Genomic DNA, 20,611 nt, shown 5'->3' on the forward strand with positions numbered 1-20,611 from the left:
GGAGAGAGAGGGATAAAGAGAGAATGAGAGAGGGCGAGAGAGAGGCCTCTGCAGGTTCACACTGCTCCCTCCCTGGCTCCTGATCGCCCTGCAGATATACTCTGATGCAGCACCTCCCTCTCACTATATCTATTCCACATCAATCTGCTCATAACCCGGGGGCCGGGGGCCGGGGGGCCGCCGGCGCGGGGCCCGAACGCGACGGAGCCCTGACAGAGCGCCGTTACCGCGGAGACGCGGAGGCTGCTGTCAGGGCCAATCGAGCGGAGCCCCTGCGCGCCCTGAGTCTGTGCTTTTCCGGAGGACTCCGCGCCCCGAGCACATCCCACAATCCCGCTGGGGAAGGAGTAATCGCTTCAGGACGCGCCCCCTCCCTGGACGGGACGGATGTGCGTCAGCGCTAACGCTCGCTCGCCCCGCTCCGAGAGAACGAGGCGTCCAGCGCGCCCCTCACTCAAACACACCTCCGCCCCAGGAGAGGCCCACGGAGAACGCGGACGCAGCCGTCGGCACATCGTCGATACGCGAGTCATTTTTGCACGTATGAAACGTACAGGACATGCGAGCAGAGGGAGCTGGATCCTTCAGCAACCCCCTCCCCCAACCAACACCCTGCCTCAAACCCCACCCCTCCCCCCAGATGAGAGCCACAGTAAGATCCAAAATAAGATTGGCACCACCGTTGGGCCCCTGAGCAAGGCCCTTAACCCTGCATTGCTCCAGGGGAGGATTGTCTCCTGCTTAGTCTAATCAACTGTACGTCGCTCTGGATAAGAGCGTCTGCCAAATGCCATTAATGTAATGAGAGACCAGGGGCCTATTTCCAGTCTTAAATGGGGGGCGTTGGGGTGCGGGTGGGGGGCATTATGTAAGTGCCCGTCCCTCTGTAACCTGCACCTGTGTCTAACACAGCCTGAAGAAGAAGAAGAAGACAAGGCAGAGACGCACGGTGCACGGTCATGTGACCCTGCACGGTCATGTGACTGAGGCAAGCGACACGGTCAAGGGCAAAGGCAGGAGCCCTGACCTGACACGCCTGTGTCTGAGTGTGTGGGAGACAACCGGAGCGCCCTGAGCAAACGCACGCGAAAGGATCCAGGCCAGCCTGGGACTCGAACCCAGAACCTTCTCCTTCTCGCCGGGCAGCAGTGCCAGGCGCTACGGCGGACTAAAACCGCATGTTTCCCCCGCAGCGCACGCTGAGAGAGCCCCGCTGTGACCTCCCGCACCCTACGCCACAATCACTTCTGATTGGAGCGTCAGAAACGACAGCGCTTCAGCGAGTCACCGACCAACAGCCGCGTGGCCAATCAGGAGACACGGAGATAAGACGCACTTGGCTCCTCCGGTGCGAAATGCGTCAATTCGTCGCGGTGAACACAGAAACATATTTATATATGAACACAGACACTCCAGTGTAGCCTACACACCTCCCACTTCCACTGCACCTTCTACATCAGATCTTCTGTCTACGATCCACAGGGTGAAGATCTACAGTAATGCTATGATTCACATGACAGCAATGTGTGTGTGTGTGTGTGTGTGTGTGTGCGTGTGCGTGTGCGTGTGTGTGTGTGTGTGTGTGTGAGTGTGTGTGTGTGTGTGTGTGTCTGCGTGTGTGTGTGTGTGTGTGTGTGTGTGTTCATGCATGCGTGTCTGTCTATGTGTGTGTGTGTGTGTTCATGCATGCGTGTGCTTCTATATCTGCATGTCTATGTGTGTGTGTGTTCTTGCACACGCCGGCAAAACAGCCTGCCTGTCTGCACCCTCTACCCTGAGGGTCCTGGAGCTCAGACAGCACAACACTGCTCCTGATTCACCAAAACAGCCCCCCACTGTCCCCCTCCCTCCGTCCCCCCGTCGCCCCCTCCCCCTCCTCAACCCTGCTCGGGGGGTCAGTCTGACTGACTGCCCCTCTCTCTGCCCCCCCATCCCCGACTGCCCCTCTCTCTCTGTCCCCCCCATCCCCCCATCCCTGACTGCCCCTCTCTCTCTGCCCCCCCCATCCCTGACTGCCCCTCTCTCTCTGCCCCCCCATCTGACTGCCCCTCTCTCTCTGTCCCCCCCATCCCCCCATCCCTGACTGCCCCTCTCTCTCTGCCCCCCCCATCCCCCCATCCCTGACTGCCCCTCTCTCTCTGCCCCCCCCATCCCCCCATCCCTGACTGCCCCTCTCTCTCTGCCCCCCCCATCCCCCCATCCCTGACTGCCCCTCTCTCTCTGCCCCCCCCATCCCTGACTGCCCCTCTCTCTCACCCCTCCCTCCACCCCCCCCCCCTCCCAAACCCTGCTCAGGGGGTCAGTCTGACTGACTGCCCCTCTCTCTCTCTCTCTCTCTCTGTCCCTCTCCACACACGCCCCCCCCCCCGTCCCCCCACAGCCAGACGGCTGGCGGCCACTCTCCAGCCCTCTCACACAGTTTCACCCCGCGAGTAAAGACGAGGAGCAGACGCGGCGAGGAAGACGGAGGTCCGGGGCCCGGAGCGCGGCGGCGTTCACACAGAGCTCTCCCAGGGCTGGCAGTGAGCAGCCAGGCACTTCAGCTCCCACACGCTGCCCACTTTCTCAGACGAAAATAGTCTCGCGTCTCGCAGCGAAGGACACTTATACACCGCGGACGCGCTCCCCCGTGCACATAAACACGGTCGGCCGCACGCCGCGAACACACAAGCCCCGCTCGCCTGGCGGACACGAAGAGAGTGCTACTGACGTCATGCTAGCCAAGCTAAACCACATAGCGACAGGAGACCTAGCTAAACATATATCAACAAATTCCGCTAACCTCACAGTACGATAAACCCAGATGGCCTCGTTGCAGTTACTCAGCTAACCTTGCACACAAACAGCAGACCAGGCTAACATCACAGAATCGCACTAACCCTCAGCGTGACTGGACCTCCAGCAAACCTGATAGCACGAGAAACCGAACCGAAACTTCCACGGCACAAAAACAAGCGAAGCTGAACATCACAGAGTCGTAAAAACGGGCTAGCATCGCCGCACTGTAACAGCAAACCCCGTCCAACCTCACAGAACATTAATCCTACAATCCCCCCGGCCGCAGAGCGCTCGTATACCCCGGCAGCCTACAGTATGTTCTGGAGGAAACGCACGGCAGCCGTGAAGCGTGCTAACCGGCTAGCCGTCCCCGGGCACTGCTATCAATCTCAAATTTAGCTACTCAACCGTCCCCCTTATCCACCCCCCCTGCCGTCCCATCTTTCCAGACCTCCACAGCCCCAGATCCTGGGGTTTTACCCTCCCCGTGCGTGGAGCCCTGCAGGGGGAGGGGGAGAGCGGGGGTACACAGGGCCTGTGGGAAGGTCAGCGGTTCGGTTTACAGCAGATCAGCGCTGGAGACACAGAGCTGTAATCACCTGCAGCTTCCTAACGGCTCAATTTCAGCCGGGACGCCTCGCCTTGCGCACGCACCCCACGTGTTGACCTTCCGCGACGGTCCCTCCGACACCGCCTCGCTGCAATGGGGCGGAGGGCATTTTTGGGAGCCGATGGCCTTCTTAGCTCACTGTGTGTTTACAGAAACACAGCTCCCAATGCCGGGGGAATTAATAAGGGGCAGCAAAATGGTGGATAGTTCCTCCTCCATCGATGCATTATCTAACCCGCGTATTTCTGGTCAGGGTCACGCAGGGGGGGCTGGAGCCTATCCCAGCATGCCTTGGGCGAGAGGCAGGAATGCACCCTGGACAGGTCACCAGTCCACTGCAGGACACACACCATCAACTCACACACTCATGCCTCAGGAATTTTAGAGTCTGTACCCTGCTGTAAAATCCAGCAATGCCAGCTTGACAGCTTGAAAATTCATCATGAGGTCATAAGCTGGTCTAGCTGGGTATGAGCTGGTCAACCAGCTTGGCCAAACTGGTCATAAACCTGGTTTAGCTGGGTATGAGCTGGTCAACCAGCTTGGCCAAACTGGTCATAAACCTGGTCTAGCTGGGTATGAGCTGGTCAACCAGCTAATGCTGGTAGCTTGCCTGAGCCGGCAGCTGGCTGCTTCAAACCCAAGCTTGAGCCGTTTTTCTCAACCAGCATGTTTTTGGACTGTGGGAGGAAACCGGAGTACCATGAGGAAACCCACACAGACACGGAGAGAACATCCAGAAACCCACACAGAAAGGCCTGGTGCAGTTATCGTTCCCGGTAAACAAAATATTTACATTGTGAAAAGGTCAAAACGAGGCTTCAGCGTGCGTGACTGGACCGATTTCGTTTTTTCTGTTCTCCCAGGATCACGGAAAATGGCCGTACCGTACATTAGCGCGAAAGTCCCAAACTGTCCATTTTGATGAATAAATGAGAGTGTTTGTGCGCGGCGATGTTTCCTAATGGACCAATGAACCGGGCCCGTTTCTCCAGGGACACTCCGCCTAAAAGGATGTGAAAGGAACGGTCCGCTTTCGCCAGCAATCACGCAAAACTACAGAACACAGCAGCAGGAAGAACCCTGAGAGCTTCAGATCCAGTGCCTGGATCACAAAAGAGAGGATGCAGCAGGAGTTTTTTGAAGAAAAAAAAAAAGAACGCAAAGCTTTACTGACAACTGAAAGCCATTTCAACCTCAGCTGAAATATTTATACTCCCCTCTAAGAAAAAGAATATTTTGACATCACAGAAACTACACAGAAGCAGAATTTTATTTCAAGAACGTGCTAACTCACGGGTGTCAAACTCCAGTCCTGGATGGCCAAGGTGTCAGCCGGTTTCCAGGACGGCGTTCTCAGCACTGGTGGTTCATTTAAGTCATTAATCTGCCAAAGAGTTCACACACGCCCTGTTCTCAAGGCCTTAATTGGCAGCTGATTGAAAGGAAACCACAAAACACCAGACACTGTGGCCCCCTGGGAATTAATTCTGTTCTAACACCTCCTCTGTCCATCTCTCTTGTCCCTCTTTTTGTAACTACCCTCCGTTCATCTACTCTCTCTCTCTCCCTCTCTCGCTCTATCTCTCTGTCTCTCTCTCCTGTATCTTTCCTTTTCTCTTTTCCTCTCCTCTTTTTCTCTCCCGTTCTCATGTCCATTCTCCTCCTTGTTATCTGTAGCCTAGTGGCTAAGGTACATGACCGGGACCTGGAAGGTTGTTGGTTCAAGTCCCGGTGTAGCCGCAGTAAGATCCATGCAGCTGTTGGGCCCTTGAGCAATGGTGACATTGGCTCAGGCGGTAAGAGCAGTTGGCAGTTGGAGGGTTGCCGGTTCCATCCCCCGCCCGGGCTGTGTCGAAGAGTCATTGAGCAAGACACCTAACCCCCAAATGCCCCTGACGAGCTGGTCGGCGCCTTGCATGGCAGCCAATCGCCGTCGGTGTGTGAGTGTGTGTGTGAATGGGTGAATGAGAAGCATCAATTGTACAGCACTTAAAGGCGCTATATAAATTCAACCATTTACCTTACCCCCCACATTGCTCCATAGTCTAATCAACTGTAAGTCGATTTGGATGAAAGTGTCAGCTAAATAACATGTATTGCGGGGGACAGCTGAGGCGTATGTTCCTGTGACACTGGAGCAGCCTGTGAGAGGAACACTGCGCGCCGGGTTCTGCAGCCCGCTCCAGGTTCTGACAGAGATGTGTTGCCGGTCCCTAATGGCTCAGCACCCAGAGCAGAACACATCGGCTTGATCACATTTGCCGGGAGACATTTTGTGCACACAGGCCACACACGCCTGTCTCTTTTCACACACGCTCTCGCTCGTAGGCAAAAAAATAACCAAACGAAACAGAATCTGTTACCTGGCTGTGTCGTTACCCATTAACCATATCGAGTCAATATCGCCTGCAGGAGAAGAAAAGAAGAAAAACAATCCATAGATCTTGTCTGGGCTGTCTGCAGGCCCTGTGGTTTTCCCCGATCTGATCTGTGAATAATGCGGTGTCACTCACAGAGCCGGGCTCTCGGCGGCCGATGAGATCGGCGATACGGCGCACGGGCCACACGCGTTCACCGGGAGGGCCTCCGAAAGCGTCCCTCTCCCGGGTTAGGCTGCGACCACACCAGCCTGGCGGAGCCGGAGGTCAGCGCGCTAACGCGCTAACGCCTCACTTCGCGGCGGGGTGTCACAACAAGCGGAATGATGAGGATCGAACTTAAACTAGAGAGGCGTTTTTTTATTACAAAATCTTTTATTTCCTACATTACAGGTGCCACAGGCTGTGCCACTGACATGCACTTCCCTGACTGACCAGCAGAGGGCAGTGTAAACCCTAGTGGGCACAGTGTAGCCGACACAAATAATATACGCAAATCTTTACAACAACAACAACAACAAAAAAAAGGAACAACCCTTATGGCTCGTTTATAGGAGTACGCTGCTCATTTGAAGAGTAAATGAAGAAAGTGAGACCTGACGCGAGACTGGATTGTTGTTGTTCCGCGCCCCGCCTGACCCAGCCAGCGGGAACAGCGGGAGAATTAGGCCTATTTATTTCTGGAAATGCAGAATGCGCCACGCTAGTTAGAGACCGCTGTGAAAACGCATTACGATAAGGGGGGGGGAGAGAAAGCAAATACTACTTTCTTTCTTTTTTTTTAATGGAATGTAAAAAACCTCATGTTTTCCTTACTGACCTGTCTGTGTCTTACCCAGTGTGTGGCAGCTGGGGCTCTTTAATAGAAAAAATACACACGTAGCCCCCATTTGATCCTAACCGCCCACCCCCAAAAAAACACCCCAAAAACAACCCCCTACCCCCTACTCTCCTGCACATACACCGCTCCACCTGGCCCACGATAGCCGGGACCCCCCCCACGAGAAGTGCCGAAAAGGTACAAATTGCTGTCACTGGGGTTATACCCTATAGGTACATAAAACCGTTCCCTAGACAGCAATATATAATTAATTTGAAGCTTTTCTTTGCTTGGAAAATGTACCCACAGAGAACATTACTGTACTTTCATGGGACATTTGGGAAATTTGATATTTGAAGAGCATAAATGTACCTACACTGTCACTTTATTTCTCCAGCCCTCTGGTTGGACTTTGCATTTAATTTAGGAATGTGACGTAATGTAATGGAATGTGACGTAATGTAATGTAATGTGATGTAATGTAATGTAAATGCAACATAATGTAACGTTGTAACGTAGTGTAATGTAATGTGATGTAATATAATGTGAATGTAACACAATGTAACATTGTAATGTAATGTAGAGTAATGTATTGTGATGTAATGTAATGTGAATGTAACACAATGTAACATTGTAATGTAATGTAGAGTAATGTAGTGTGATGTAATGTAATGTGAATGTAACACAATGTAACATTGTAATGTAATGTAGAGTAATGTAACATTGTAATGTAATGTAGAGTAATGTAACATTGTAATGTAATGTATAGTAATGTAACATTGTAATGTAATGTAGAGTAATGTAATGTCATGTAATGACGTGTGAATGTAACACAGTGTAACACTGTAATGTAACGTCTCCCACCTGCAGTCCAGCTTCTCCAGCTCGAAGTGGGGGTTGAAGTTGAGGACGATGCGCTGGGAGGGTTCGGGCGCGGTGATCACCCACTGGCAGTTCTGGTGGGGCGGGTACTCGTGCGGGTACCCGGGGGACGTGATGTACCCCGCATTGCTGGCGTCCAGCTGACCCCCGCACGGCTCTGCGGAGAGGGACTGCGTTAGGAAACACTCTTAACAAGCGGCTTCAGTCTCACAACGAGAATTAAGATCTTGTTTTTTCCTCTCTCTCTCTCAAGTAGAATGTATTTGCTTGTTTCACACTACTGTTTGCTTGACAATTGAAATTGTCTCACCCCACAGGAAAATCGTGAAATTAGTCTAACGTTCTCACCTCATTGGATGTTTTTTTTGTGTGTCATTTATAAAAAGACTAAAATAGTTGACTTATTTTTAGTTAAAGCAGCAAAACAGTAAAACAGGAACGAACCAACCAAGGAGTGTCTCCTCTCCTCCAAACATAACATTAATAATAATCACAGCAGAACGTCCAAAGAGACCAGGGCTCTTGGGGGAGGTCAAATTTCACTTCACAGTCGACAGGGCAACAAGACCTGGCGCCACTCAAACTGAGGCCCTGCCCACCCCGACGCCCACCCTCACTGGCCAAATAAACCTTGAACTGAAAACGGTTCAAAGGAGGCGCTCCCGCTCTCCAGGGTGTACCCAGCCTACAGCAGCCTATCTCAGTGATCTTCACTGGTCCCGGAGAGCCGCAGGGTCTGCTGGTTTCAAGATCCAAGAAATTCAAACTCAAGAAACCAGGTGAGGCGAGATAACTGTGTAATTGACTGCTTTCATTGATCAATTAAGCGCTGAGTAACAGCTACGAAAACCAGCACACCCTGCGGCTCTCCGGGACCAGGACTGAGGACCCCAGCACACCCTGTGGCTCTCCGGGACCAGGAGTGAGTAGTATGAGCTCTCTTAGGACCAGGAGCGTCTCTCCAGGACCTATAGGGTGCTTGACCCAGTGTAGCCACAGTGAGATCAGTGCAGCTGTTGGGCCCCAAACCCTGCATTGCTCCAGGGGAGGATCGGCCCCTGCTTAGTCTAATCAACTGTAAGTCGCTATGGATAAAAGGGTCAGGAAAATAACTGAGTAAAAGTAATGTTTAGTCGGCTGGAACTGGTGAACAATCTGCAAATAAAGCCACCCCCCCCCCTCCGATCTTATCGCCCCCTCTGTGGAATAATAACAGGCCTATCAGATGGCACGGAGGTCGGGAGAGGAAGCTGCGGGCCCACTTTGAGCGTCAGGGGTCAGAGGTCACCGCAGAGCCGCGAGGAGCTCTCATTGGCCACAAAGCGGCCATTCTGCTCAGGCACTTGAACGGGCTGTGTGTTCACTCTCCAGTCCTCATATCGCAAACAGAGACACCACTCATCTGCTGAATACACTTCTCACTTATTACTGCGCTCACAGAAAGGCAGGTTGGTTAAAAAAAGAGATTGCATTCACAAAGGAATTTCACCATGACAACAGCACTAAATCATTTAACCCTATCCTTCCCAGACTTAGGCAGCCCCCGCTGAACGTGCCCATTATAATGTGTCTTTGGTGAACGCATATCAATGATCTCAAATGCAATTGTTTAGGATGTCGCTTTTTTTTTTTAAAACCCCTTGCACAAAGCAAACAGTGACTTCAGGCAAGACTACCTCTGGAATCGACACACATTTGGATCTAAAAATAAACTCCACTTGCCACTGTAAACCTTTCCACCCACTCCACTGACTGACAGGAACACATACACACACACATGTAAACACACAAGCCTGTGTGTGCACACATGTACACATGAAAACACTGGCACTCACGCACACACACAAATGTACACACAAGCCAACACACACACACACACACACACACACACACACACGTACACATAAAAACACTGGCGCACACACACATACACACACACACACACACACACACGTACACATAAAAACACTGACGCACATAAGCCAACACACACACACACACACACACACACAGACACACAGACACACAGACACACACACACCGCCGGGTGGTTCCCGGCGTAGCAGCACCGCACATAGTAGCCCCAGCGGGAGGAAGTGGAGAGGGGTAAAAGAGGAAGTGAGGCGTATGACTGACAGCTCGGGGTGTGCGGATGGCTTGCACATGGCGGCCTGCGAACGATTACAACTCCCCTCCGCCAGACGCCCGGTCCATTTCGGAAACACAGCGAACCTTATGGACCGCAGCCACAAACCGCCATTTCATCAGGGGGTATTGTTCCGCCCGATTCCGGGAGAAAAGCCTCCCCCCCCCCCCCCCCCGTTCAGACGGAGCAGATCACAGGGCTGAACTGCGGCTGTCCTTTCAAAGGAAGGAGAGTCAACTATTAAAAGAGGAAGAAAGAAAAAAGAAAAGGAAAAAGACCAGAAGCTTCAGAAATGTAACAGCCTATAAAGTGGTGACATTTCAAAAGCTATTATATTTCTTCGAGGGGCATTTTGGGTATTGTGGCATTTGGGATTTAACCACCACCACCACCACCACCACCACCACCCCCGCCCTCCAAAAAAAAAAAAAAAAAAAGTCCCTTTACCATTTACCCCCGAACTTGAGGCTTAAGGCTGACACACACATATACATGTGAACACACACACACACACGGAGGAAAATCAATTTGCCCATCTCAGTATGACCTGTCTTTCTGCCAGATGAAACTACAAAGGGAGACCTGTCCAAGCCTCCGCGTTTCAAGCTGACCGCACACGGGGAGACACCAGCCCCTCACGCGCGCTGAGCTCCACGAGATGGGCCGTACCGAGGCGTAGCAGAGACCCCCCCCCTGTCTGTCTGTCACTGGAGTCCCCGCGAGCTCGGCGTTACTCCCAGAACCCAAAATCCATCTCCTCTCACACAGAGTAACCCGCATGGGGCTGATGACAGTCTGAGGAGCTTCTCATTTCGAACCCCCCCCGCCCCCCCTCCCCTCCCCCCCCTTCCCCTCCGCTCTGATTTCCGCTCCCGCCATGGAGTGATCTCGGTGACACGGTGCTGTCGGTTGGGGGGGAGAATGAACGAACGAACGAACAAATGAACAAACGAACAAACGAATAGAGGCCCCTCTGCCCCCCCCCCGCCGTGCGGCCGCGGGGACGCGAAACCACCCAGCGAACGAACGAACGAACACACGCACAAATGAACAAACGACCGAGCGAAAGAACGAACGAACGAACACAAGCACAAACGCACAAACGCACAAACGAACAAACGACCAAACTAACAAACTAACTAACGAACGAACGACCGCACGCCTCCGGGAGATAAGCAGCTTTGCGACCGGGCGCCGTGGATACGTTCCGCCAAATTAATGACCATTACCGCCGTGACCTCGGCTCCGCGGCATCGCCGGCTCGATCAGACGCATCGAGCACCGGGGTCACATGACTCTCCCCGTGATTCCCCCCCGCCCCCCCCCCCTCGTTAAAACGCCCAGACATACAGGCGCTAACGACACGGGGTCCAGGAGGAGCTGGTCCCCGCTCGCGGTTCTGGGGCGGGTCAGAGCCCACGGGCTCTGCTCTCTCTCCTCTCCTCTCCTCTCCTCTCCTCTCCTCTCGCTCCGCCTGGCGGCGTTTCCTCAGGGCCGGACCGCGGGAAGCGGAGCCCCAGGACTCATCGGGAGGGCGGAGCTGGAGAAGCGGTTTTTTTCGGGGGAAGCGGTTTTGGAGCGCACACTGACACGAGCTGCGGAGATGGAACCGGTCCACGGAGAGCTGTCTCTGTCTGGCAGCTTCTGTCTGTGTATAACCCGCCCCCGTGTCCAAATATTTGGGTCAACACCGAGCGGAGGTTACATTGCTCAATCCGAAAAACGACTACTGGGAAACGGCTGATACCTGTTTCCTCACAAGTTGCGCAATTCTGCAGGAATTTTGAACTGCTCAGGCAATACATGGGCCAACAACTAGAGCACTAGACCCAAGGCCAATCTACCCATGGGCCAACAACTAGAGCACTAGACCCAAGGCCAATCTACCCATGGGCCAACAACTAGAGCACTAGACCCAAGGCCAATCTACCCATGGACCAATGATGAGAGCACTAATCCAAGGCCAATCTACCCATGGACCAATGACGAGAGCACTAACACAAGATCAATCTACCCATGGACCAATGACGGGAGCACTAACACAAGATCAATCTACCCATGGACCAATGACAAGAGCACTAATCCAAGATCAATCTACCCATGGACCAATGACGAGAGCACTACATCAAATCCACTGATCAACGAAATTGACACGGCACACCCATAGACACAAATCTCAGGGGTGCATATACTCATCAGGGTGGTGTGGGGAGGAGACTGGGGTAGGTAAGAAGGACTTTTTGGATAATTGGGCAGAGGCAGGAACCCCTCTATCAGAGCAGGCACAGGCACCAGGCACGAGAACCCCTCCTAGCACCCACCCGCCACCCACCCCCCTCCCTCTCTCTCTCCGATGTTGATCTGATGTAACACTTCACCTCAAAGGTGGCGGAAACACCTCGTTCCAAAGCCGCCCTTCCGGCACCTTCCTCCGTGTTTGTGAGCACACCTCGTCCCCGTAAACGACTCCGAACAGCGCCGAACGTCGGGCAGGCGCGCGAGACCGCCGTCGCATTAATTATGCATTTCTGCCTTGTTTTTGAATTTCATCCCAATAGCACAGTTTCAGCACTTTTTCTTTTTTCTTTTTTTTTATCCAGCGCCTGGCAAGATTAAACCGGCCCTCCGCTCTTCTGGCCTGAATGCAAATATCTGACCTTGTTTTCACGGATTCACAGATGACTTCTCTTCTGACTGAGAGCAGATTTCTCTCTCTTCCGACGGCCAACAAAAGGGAAAGGGGAGTAAAAGGAGGAGGGACTACTTGCGTGGGCGCGCGGGTAATGGCTGCTGCTGGACCCGCAGGTGGAGCACTGGTCTCCCGGACCCAGGGGCCACGGGCTGAACCGCGGGCCACGGGCTGAACCACAGGCCACGGGCTGAACCACAGGCTGAACCACGGGCCACGGGCTGAACCACGGGCTGAACCACGGGCTGAACCACGGGCCACGGGCTGAACCACAGGCTGAACCACGGGCCACGGGCTGAACCACGGGCTGAACCACGGGCTGAACCACGGGCCACGGGCTGAACCACGGGCTGAACCACAGGCCACGGGCTGAACCACGGGCTGAACCACAGGCCACGGGCTGAACCACGGGCTGAACCACAGGCCACGGGCTGAACCACGGGCTGAACCACGGGCTGAACCACGGGCTGAACCACGGGCTGAACCACAGGCTGAACCACAGGCTGAACCACAGGCTGAACCACGGGCTGAACCACAGGCTGAACCACAGGCTGAACCACAGGCTGAACCACAGGCTGAACCACGGTCCACGGGCTGAACCACAGGCCACGGGCCGGGATCTTCCACACCTGAGGCTGTGCACATCGGCTGGTCTCCGAGCCCAAAGGGCATTTCACAAGTCGAAAGTAGCTTTCTATAGTTCTTCGCCCTGATTCTGATTCATAGAGCAGCAGTTTTAAATACTGGTCCAGGGAACCCTGCGCACGCTGATTTTTGCAACAGGTAATCTTTTGCTCAGTTAAGGTTGTTGTACACGGGTTCAATTTTCTTTCAGAATTTGTTTTTTCCTTTAACTTCATTAACACAATGTAGCTTTGGCTCACTATCATTTGGTTTGTCTTCTTTTTACAAAATAGGTCATTTTATTGGCCAGGTGTCCCACATAAGGAGCCCCAATAATCCAATCATTCAATCAGTTAAAGTATTTACCTCTTTATGCCATCATTTGCAATATAGCAAAATCACCGTGTGAATACAGGACATTCATTCTTCCGGGCATGCACTGCCATCCTCTGATATAGTGTTGCTTAAGAGGGTAAATAATCCCTCAAAACGCAGAAATGGGTCTAATTAAGAAAATTGAACGGCTTGTTAAAATTCTGGGATCGCGATTCTGCGGATGGGACGAAAACCAGCATACACAGGGTTTGGACCGGGGTTTGAGAACCACCGTTGTTGGGGGGGACAGGAGAAGTAACGTTATGTTGTGTTTGAGGAACCAGCCCATTGTCCTGAGCTGAATCGTGACTCATATCTACAGTACGGAAACTCGTACTTGGGCCTTGCCCACCTCCTGGCAGCTGACAGTGTGTGGCACGCCGGTTATGGGAGGGTTGGCGTACGGGAAGATTGCCATAAGTTTGTTTATTTAATCCTTTATTTAAACCGGGGGAGAACGCGTTCTCCTTTTCAAGGATGCCCTGGGACCACTGCCAGTTGCAAGCGGAGTGAGAGCGACAAAGAGACCAGGGTCAAAGCCCCCCGGAGCAGTTTTTGGTTCTAAGGGCCGGGCCGAGGGGCCCAAGGGCAGGCTTCTCTATTCGGGGACCCCAGCTTCAGGTCTCCAGACGCGGGTCAACATCTCGGAGGCTCGAATCAGCAACTCTACAGTTTCCAGCGAAATGCCTTGCCACTGGGCTACCCTTGTCACCCTAAATAAATTACAGTGGTTATTATGACATCCCCATGCCCATCTTTAACACCACATGCCGGCCAGATCCTCAGTGATAATAACAAAACATAACAAAACACAACATGACATAACACAATATGACACAACACAACACAACATAACACAACACAACACGACATAACACAACACAACACAACACAACACAACACAACACAACAAAACAACATAATACAACATACAACACAATACCACACAACCACATAACACAACACAACATGAAATAAGACAACACAACATAGTACAACACAACACAACACATCACAACATAATGACAACAGGTCATTCAGCCCGGCAATGCTAACCATCTTTCTACCACTAAAGGGTACCTAGTGCTCGCCATTCACCTAGATAGTATCCATATCCAGCCCGGTGTGGAGTTCCTATCCGCTGTGTGCTTCCCCTCCCCTGACCCTCGGGGGTCCCCCCCCCCCCCTCTCTCTCTCTCTCCCTCTCCCCCCTCCCTCCCTCTCCCCCTCTCTCTCCCTCTCTGAGCGCAGGATCAGCAGTAAGGTGGAACACACAGTCCTCTGGCAGACGGAGAGCCAAGCAGAGGCCCCGCAGGAGCAGCCAAAGCTGCACATCTGTCTCTCATCACCGGGGAGTGTGTGTCAGAAGGGCCCTCAGCCCAGGCCCAGCCTGGCCCCTGCACCCCACCTCTCCCCCCCGAACGCTCCCCACCTCCATCACACGCTCACTCACGGCCAGCCTAGCCCCTCCACCCACCCCACTACCTCTCCCCCGAACTCTCCCCACCTCCATCACACGCTCACTCACGGCCAGCCTAGCCCCTCCACCCCACCCCACCCCACTACCTCTCCCCCAAACTCTCCCCACCTCCATCACACGGCCAGCCTAGCCCCTCCACCCCACCCCACTACCTCTCCCCCGAACTCTCCCCACCTCCATCACACGCTCACTCACGGCCAGCCTAGCCCCTCCACCCCACCCCACTACCTCTCCCCCAAACGCTCCCCACCTCCATCACACGCGCACTCACGGACAGCCTAGCCCCCCCCACAAGCACACCACTCTCCCCTATCAAACGCTCACTTGGCTGGGCTGGAGAGTGGGACCTCCACCAGGTGACGTTACATGAAAGCGCAGTGGAAAAACATAAGAGGAAGTGCAGAACCCAGTGGGGGGGGGTGGGGTAGGGGAGGTACTGAAGAGTACTCTAAAACGCAGGATGTGGTGCAGAAAAACGGGCGACGACAGAGAGCTGGAGAGAGCTGACGAGAGGAGTGGAGACATGACGAATGGAGTGTCCGGGACTGGGATTTTTAAAAAAACGGAAGAAATTTTGATGAAATTTTAAAGGGAACTTTGTCGCTCAACCCACTGCCGTTCAGATACACGACTGGGGGAAAAAAAAGCCAGCTTTTTCACTACGAGGGGGAAAACACACACACACACACACACACACACACACACAGCCTCGCAGAGGTGACAAATCACAGTCAATTAAAGATCAATAAAAGAAATGTCACCCTGAACAAAACCGCCCTTAGCATATGCGCCCTGCGACGATCTGCCTACAGCACAGCAACACCGATACAGCAATTAGCAAATATGATGTCAGACCCTATATTTTCGACGTGAGATTCTGCATTCAAATAGCTGAATATACAGTTCATCCAGCAGAACCAAAACAAGGTTCAACTATTCACGTTTTGAAAAGAGCAACCAGTGCTCCTCGGTAAAAATGGAAGGAACGGGTCGCGCGTCTCGTCGGACTCTGTGGTGGCCACAGGTAGTTATCTGCGACTCGATGTGCTTTTCACACCAGAGGAGGCCGAGAGGTAGCCGGAGCCCGGCTGAACTCATCAGCGGCAACTTTTGTTTATACTGGACGTGCCTGCTGCGTTTCATAGGAGACCCATCTGCCAGCTATCAATTCCGGTAAAGAGAAGCAGGGGCCGACTGCTTTACTGAGGCAAGGTAGCGCTTTTTAAACGGTCAGAATTGATGGGCTCGTAACCGTTCCCAATTCCACTATGTAAATACTTACTGACCGATAATTCACTGTTTAATTACCTGAATGAGTAACAGAGGTCTGTAACTCCCGGTCAAAGTCGCTCACCCACGGCGACGGTTTAGTCCCCGTCACGCTGTTCTGTACAGAAACTTGTCAGCCTTGAAAAACTGGCCGACACAGCGGAGTTTGACTTCATTATCAGATTTTCAATGCCTGCTGGAGTTCGCCCTTCAACTGTGCATAATCTAAACTGTTTGGATTCTATTTGTATGCTTTCCTCCTCGTACAGTAAGCACACATCCCTGCTGACAGAGGTTTTGTACAGACGAGCAAGACCAGTTTTTCTAAGTCGGCTTGAAGCAGCCCTTCCAACTAAGTATTCCATTTTCACGGACTGGCAGCCTGATTCCTAACAGTAGTAACATGATCTGTCCACTAGAGGCTCTAGAGACAGAAGTGGTCAGAAGAGCAGTCGCAGCCAATGATGGCCAGAACTTGTTCAGCTAATTTGTAGTAAGCACTAAGCAGAACAAAATGTACATGTGTTATACATTATATGTGGAAGGCTCTTTTTCGCACCTTTTATTTGTGCTTTATGACAATAATTAGGCCATTGCAAAAAAAGGAATAAAACACATTACTTACAACACTATGTTGTCTGTAAAAGTCGATTCAAAGGTCCAAACCAAAGTCTGGGTCCTAAAACTCAATATAGTTATTTATGACGGTAATCAGCCTACTGTGTTTTTACCCTTGTGACCAACTAAACTCCTACAACGATTTCAAAAAAAGTAAATACTGTTATTTATTTTTTATTATTTTAAATAATTGAGATACAAACCTGGCCATTGTATGACGACGACAACAAAGCCAGCGAGAAAGCAGCAGGCTACCAGTCACAAATACGGCTAATATTATCACAATAATTAAAACTAACGGCCTCTTCCTTTTTCTTTTTTTCTTTTTTAATTTCACGCTAATGTAATTTGTGCCGTTGAAATCTCTCAGGTGAGCAGATAAACAAGGCCTCCCGTCTGAGTAAGCACAAAATAAGCGAAGAAGACTGGGGTCACGAGAGTACTACTCATTTCTACGAGTCGGCTTGCCTTCGGCGAACAGCTACATCCCGGGCGCGTTTGCTCAGGAGAAAACATACAGCCAATATAAACAAGTATAATTTATCAGAAGCGCAAGCAATAGGTTTATGCTATATTCAAGTACTTTAGACACTGGCAAATTTAAGAAAGCTGAAATCTTTCACACAATTGAGAGATGTCTGTTTGATTGCATTTACCTCTGCGAGTGTATGGGGTCAGAAAATGATTTACTTTGCGGAGACTTAATTGGTTTGTCCATTCTCTCAGCTGAGAGAAACAATCCCCCCAAAAAATAGGCGAAAACTCCCCCAGAAACCTTTATTAGACCTCGGCCTTCGGGTAGGTCTAAACGGGGTTTTAAAGATCATGAGACGACGGTAGAACGCCGGGCAGTAACCGCGCCGCGGGCACACTACTGCAGTCGTAACTGTGTCACCCAGAACACAAAATATTCGGAGTGATGTTTTATTATGGTGTTGGTTATGACGAAGTTGGCGATATTCCTCTCTTTCTTGTTCTTCTGTTTCTTCTCATTATTCTTCTATTATTATTATTATTATTATTAGTATTATTATTATTATGATTATTAAATAGGAAGCCGCAGTATATATAGCTAGTAGTCGGAGTAGTAGGTTAGTTCTCGTAGCAGTAGCAGTAGAAGGAAAATAAGTAGCAACCCAGGGCCAGCAGTAGTCTAATAGTTTTATTCTTATAACGCATACCTCCTAGAAATTACCCATTAGGGAAAGGTAATGCAAGTTTGCAATGGAGGGGTGATTTTCTGCGTCAAATTATTTATTAACTATTCACTGGCATTTTTTTCTGCTTACTTTGGCATTCATTCTGAAGACTTCCCGTAATGAAACTTGTGAAATCTAGCAAATAAGGCCAAGTTTCAAAAATCACAAACAGACCAACAATTTTCAGCGTTAGACTAAACGAAGCTGCATTAATCCTTAAATTGTTTTCCAGTTAATCCATGAAAATCATTAACCTAAACCACAGAGCATCTGCTCATGATATTCTACAACAATAGTCACGAAAGCGCACGCTAAGTGCTAACAGGATGTAATTATTAATAAAAAAAATACTAATAATTCCTGCTAACATCGCCCCTACCCCGGCAAGATTGAACTGCCTCCTTTATTGTGAGTCTTTGGGCAAATTTAATGTCACCTCCATCCACTCAATAACAGATTAAGCGGATGATAAAACCTTACGGTTAGATTTTACTAATCATGCGTAAAACAATTACACAATCACTAAAAATAAAAATAGCAATACCCAACAAAACACTCAACAAAGCACTGTCTAACTGTAAGATCCCATCCGCTGTGGCGATGTGCATAAAAACATGGCATATTAACAACCGCTTTAGGCTATTATCTGTATACATATAGTGGTGTAACCAGGCACATCATTTGCCCCACTTTTTAGGAAATAGGGATTACCGAACAAGACTTCAAAACCCACTCCCATTAAGTAAAAGATAATCCCATATTCATAAGGGAGCTCTCTCTCTCTCTCTCTATTGTTATATAACAAAACGTGAATCCCCTTTCAAAGAAGGAAAATTATCTCGCGGGGGAAAACAGAAGCGAGTCATTCTCCCACTCTGTGCAACGGGATCGCGAGCTCGTCTCCAGCGGCATAAATCCGCGCCTTCACGTTACCGTCACAGTGCACTTCTACCATTAGCCAGGGGTCAGTTTTGCATTTTCCCCCGTCAAACTAATAGCCTATTTCAGAATACTTCGCGGCGTTTAGGCTACCAGAAATCTTGAGAGTGTGTGGATAGCCTATCTCACAAATCTGAGTAAAGTACCTTGATGTAGAACAGATGTTGCAGTTTATATAAAAAGGGCGTTCTTCGGGCGAGGGAAGCGGAGTGAACTCAAGAACCCGAGGAAATACTATGGTTTACTATGTTTTTATAATAAAGGGCCAGCGTGTATTTGAGGTACGGAGCTATCGCAAGGTAAAGTACACCATTATAATTTGACTAATTAAAGCGGTTTATCGTTTAGCCTATGCGCAGGCTGTTTGACAGTGATATTGTTTCAGATTAGACTAATTAAGACAGGCGTGCAAGGAATATGAAAATCAACTCAATAATAATAATAATAATACAAACTTACCGTCATCTGCGTGCGCTCTTGATGTTATACAAAATGCCAATAAGAATCCAAACAGTGATGTGAATATATCCATCTTGTGGGGTGTTTTCACCCTTTAATTCTGGAGAACAAGTTGCTGTCAAAGTCTCCTCTCTGTTAAGTATCTAATGTTTCCCTTATCGAACGACAAAAAAAACACTTGAAAATTTTGGCACACGAACGCAAACGTCGTTTCTACCACCTATCTTTTTCCACAGACAATTGGTTAAATTTAATATCGGTTCCGCTTACATTTCACAATAGCCGAATACGGCATGACGATTTACCGTGGTGCAAATAATTACTACAAAAGTAAGTAAAATAAGTCGAACGTCTAAATAACTTCGCCTTTACGCATTACTCTATGAAACACCGTGCTCAAAATAACGTCTCTCCAGGTTCTGTAGATCCACAGTTATGTACGAGTCCACCGGATTGACGATTTTTCTCCAGCTAAAGCATAAAATGTGGCTTTCGGCTACCACCAATTCCAATGCCTGGAGATATGTTACCCGGTCTCCTTCTCTCCGTTATCCTGTGTCTTACTTTGTTGGCATAACATGAAATAAACCGACGAACGGAGCACTAGCTCGTAAAGCTCCGGAGTTGATCTTCCATATGGTGAATCCGGGATCAAGTTCGTCTCGCTTTAGAAAGTATCAGTGGCGTGTTACAGCGCTCCGTCTATCTGCACAACCTCCGCTCTCTCCCGACACGTCTGTCCTCCACTGCGTTCGAGAGCCGAGTCCGCGAGCAGCGCTGCGGCAGCTCGCGCATGTAATAGCATTAGACCGGAGCAGCTATCGCATTACCGCCAGCGCCTGGGCCCGCCCCCCTCCCGTCAGTGATTAAAGAGGAGCATTCACTGACGTTTTCTTGCTTTAAAGTTATAAAAAGAAGGGAGGGGAGGAATTTCAGGAGCGCTAAGCACCGCCGCGCGCTCGCGAAATTTACCGATACAAAACCACGACCGCTTTGTGGCAGGCTATAGCCCGTATCTGTAACGGGGGTCCACATATGCTTAATAATTTGAAGGGACTGTCAGCAACAATTAGCCATACGCTTCGAAAACAAAGATGAGGCAGATAATGATAATGGTATTAACAGCCCAAAAGAACGAGACAATGGTTAGGAGCCTAATGAATGTCTGAGTAAGCTTAGCTTAAATGCTATCAGAATCACGTATCGACTGATCGCCCCTGGCTGCTGAAAAAAGACAGTAGAGCAGTTATTAATAAGACTGCGGTAGGCTTAAAATTTACATTTAACATTTTATTCATTATTTGGCAGACGCTTTGAGTCCAAAACGACGTACAAGTGGATG

General features: G+C 50.5%; 1 protein-coding gene across 1 annotated transcript in view; it reads right to left on the reverse strand.

Annotated features, from left to right (window-relative positions):
- LOC133123645 (neuropilin-2-like) overlaps positions 1 to 20,047 on the reverse strand; it is a 93,852-nt gene extending 73,805 nt beyond the window's left edge. Inside the window, 2 exon segments of the mRNA XM_061234122.1 lie at positions 7,454 to 7,628; positions 19,270 to 20,047. Of these exon segments, the coding sequence (XP_061090106.1) occupies positions 7,454 to 7,628; positions 19,270 to 19,342 (248 nt within the window). The 5' untranslated portion in view covers positions 19,343 to 20,047.
- Positions 20,048 to 20,611: the final 564 nt, after the last annotated feature.

This window comes from Conger conger, chromosome 3 (assembly GCF_963514075.1).
Source record: "Conger conger chromosome 3, fConCon1.1, whole genome shotgun sequence".
NCBI lineage: Eukaryota > Metazoa > Chordata > Actinopteri > Anguilliformes > Congridae > Conger > Conger conger.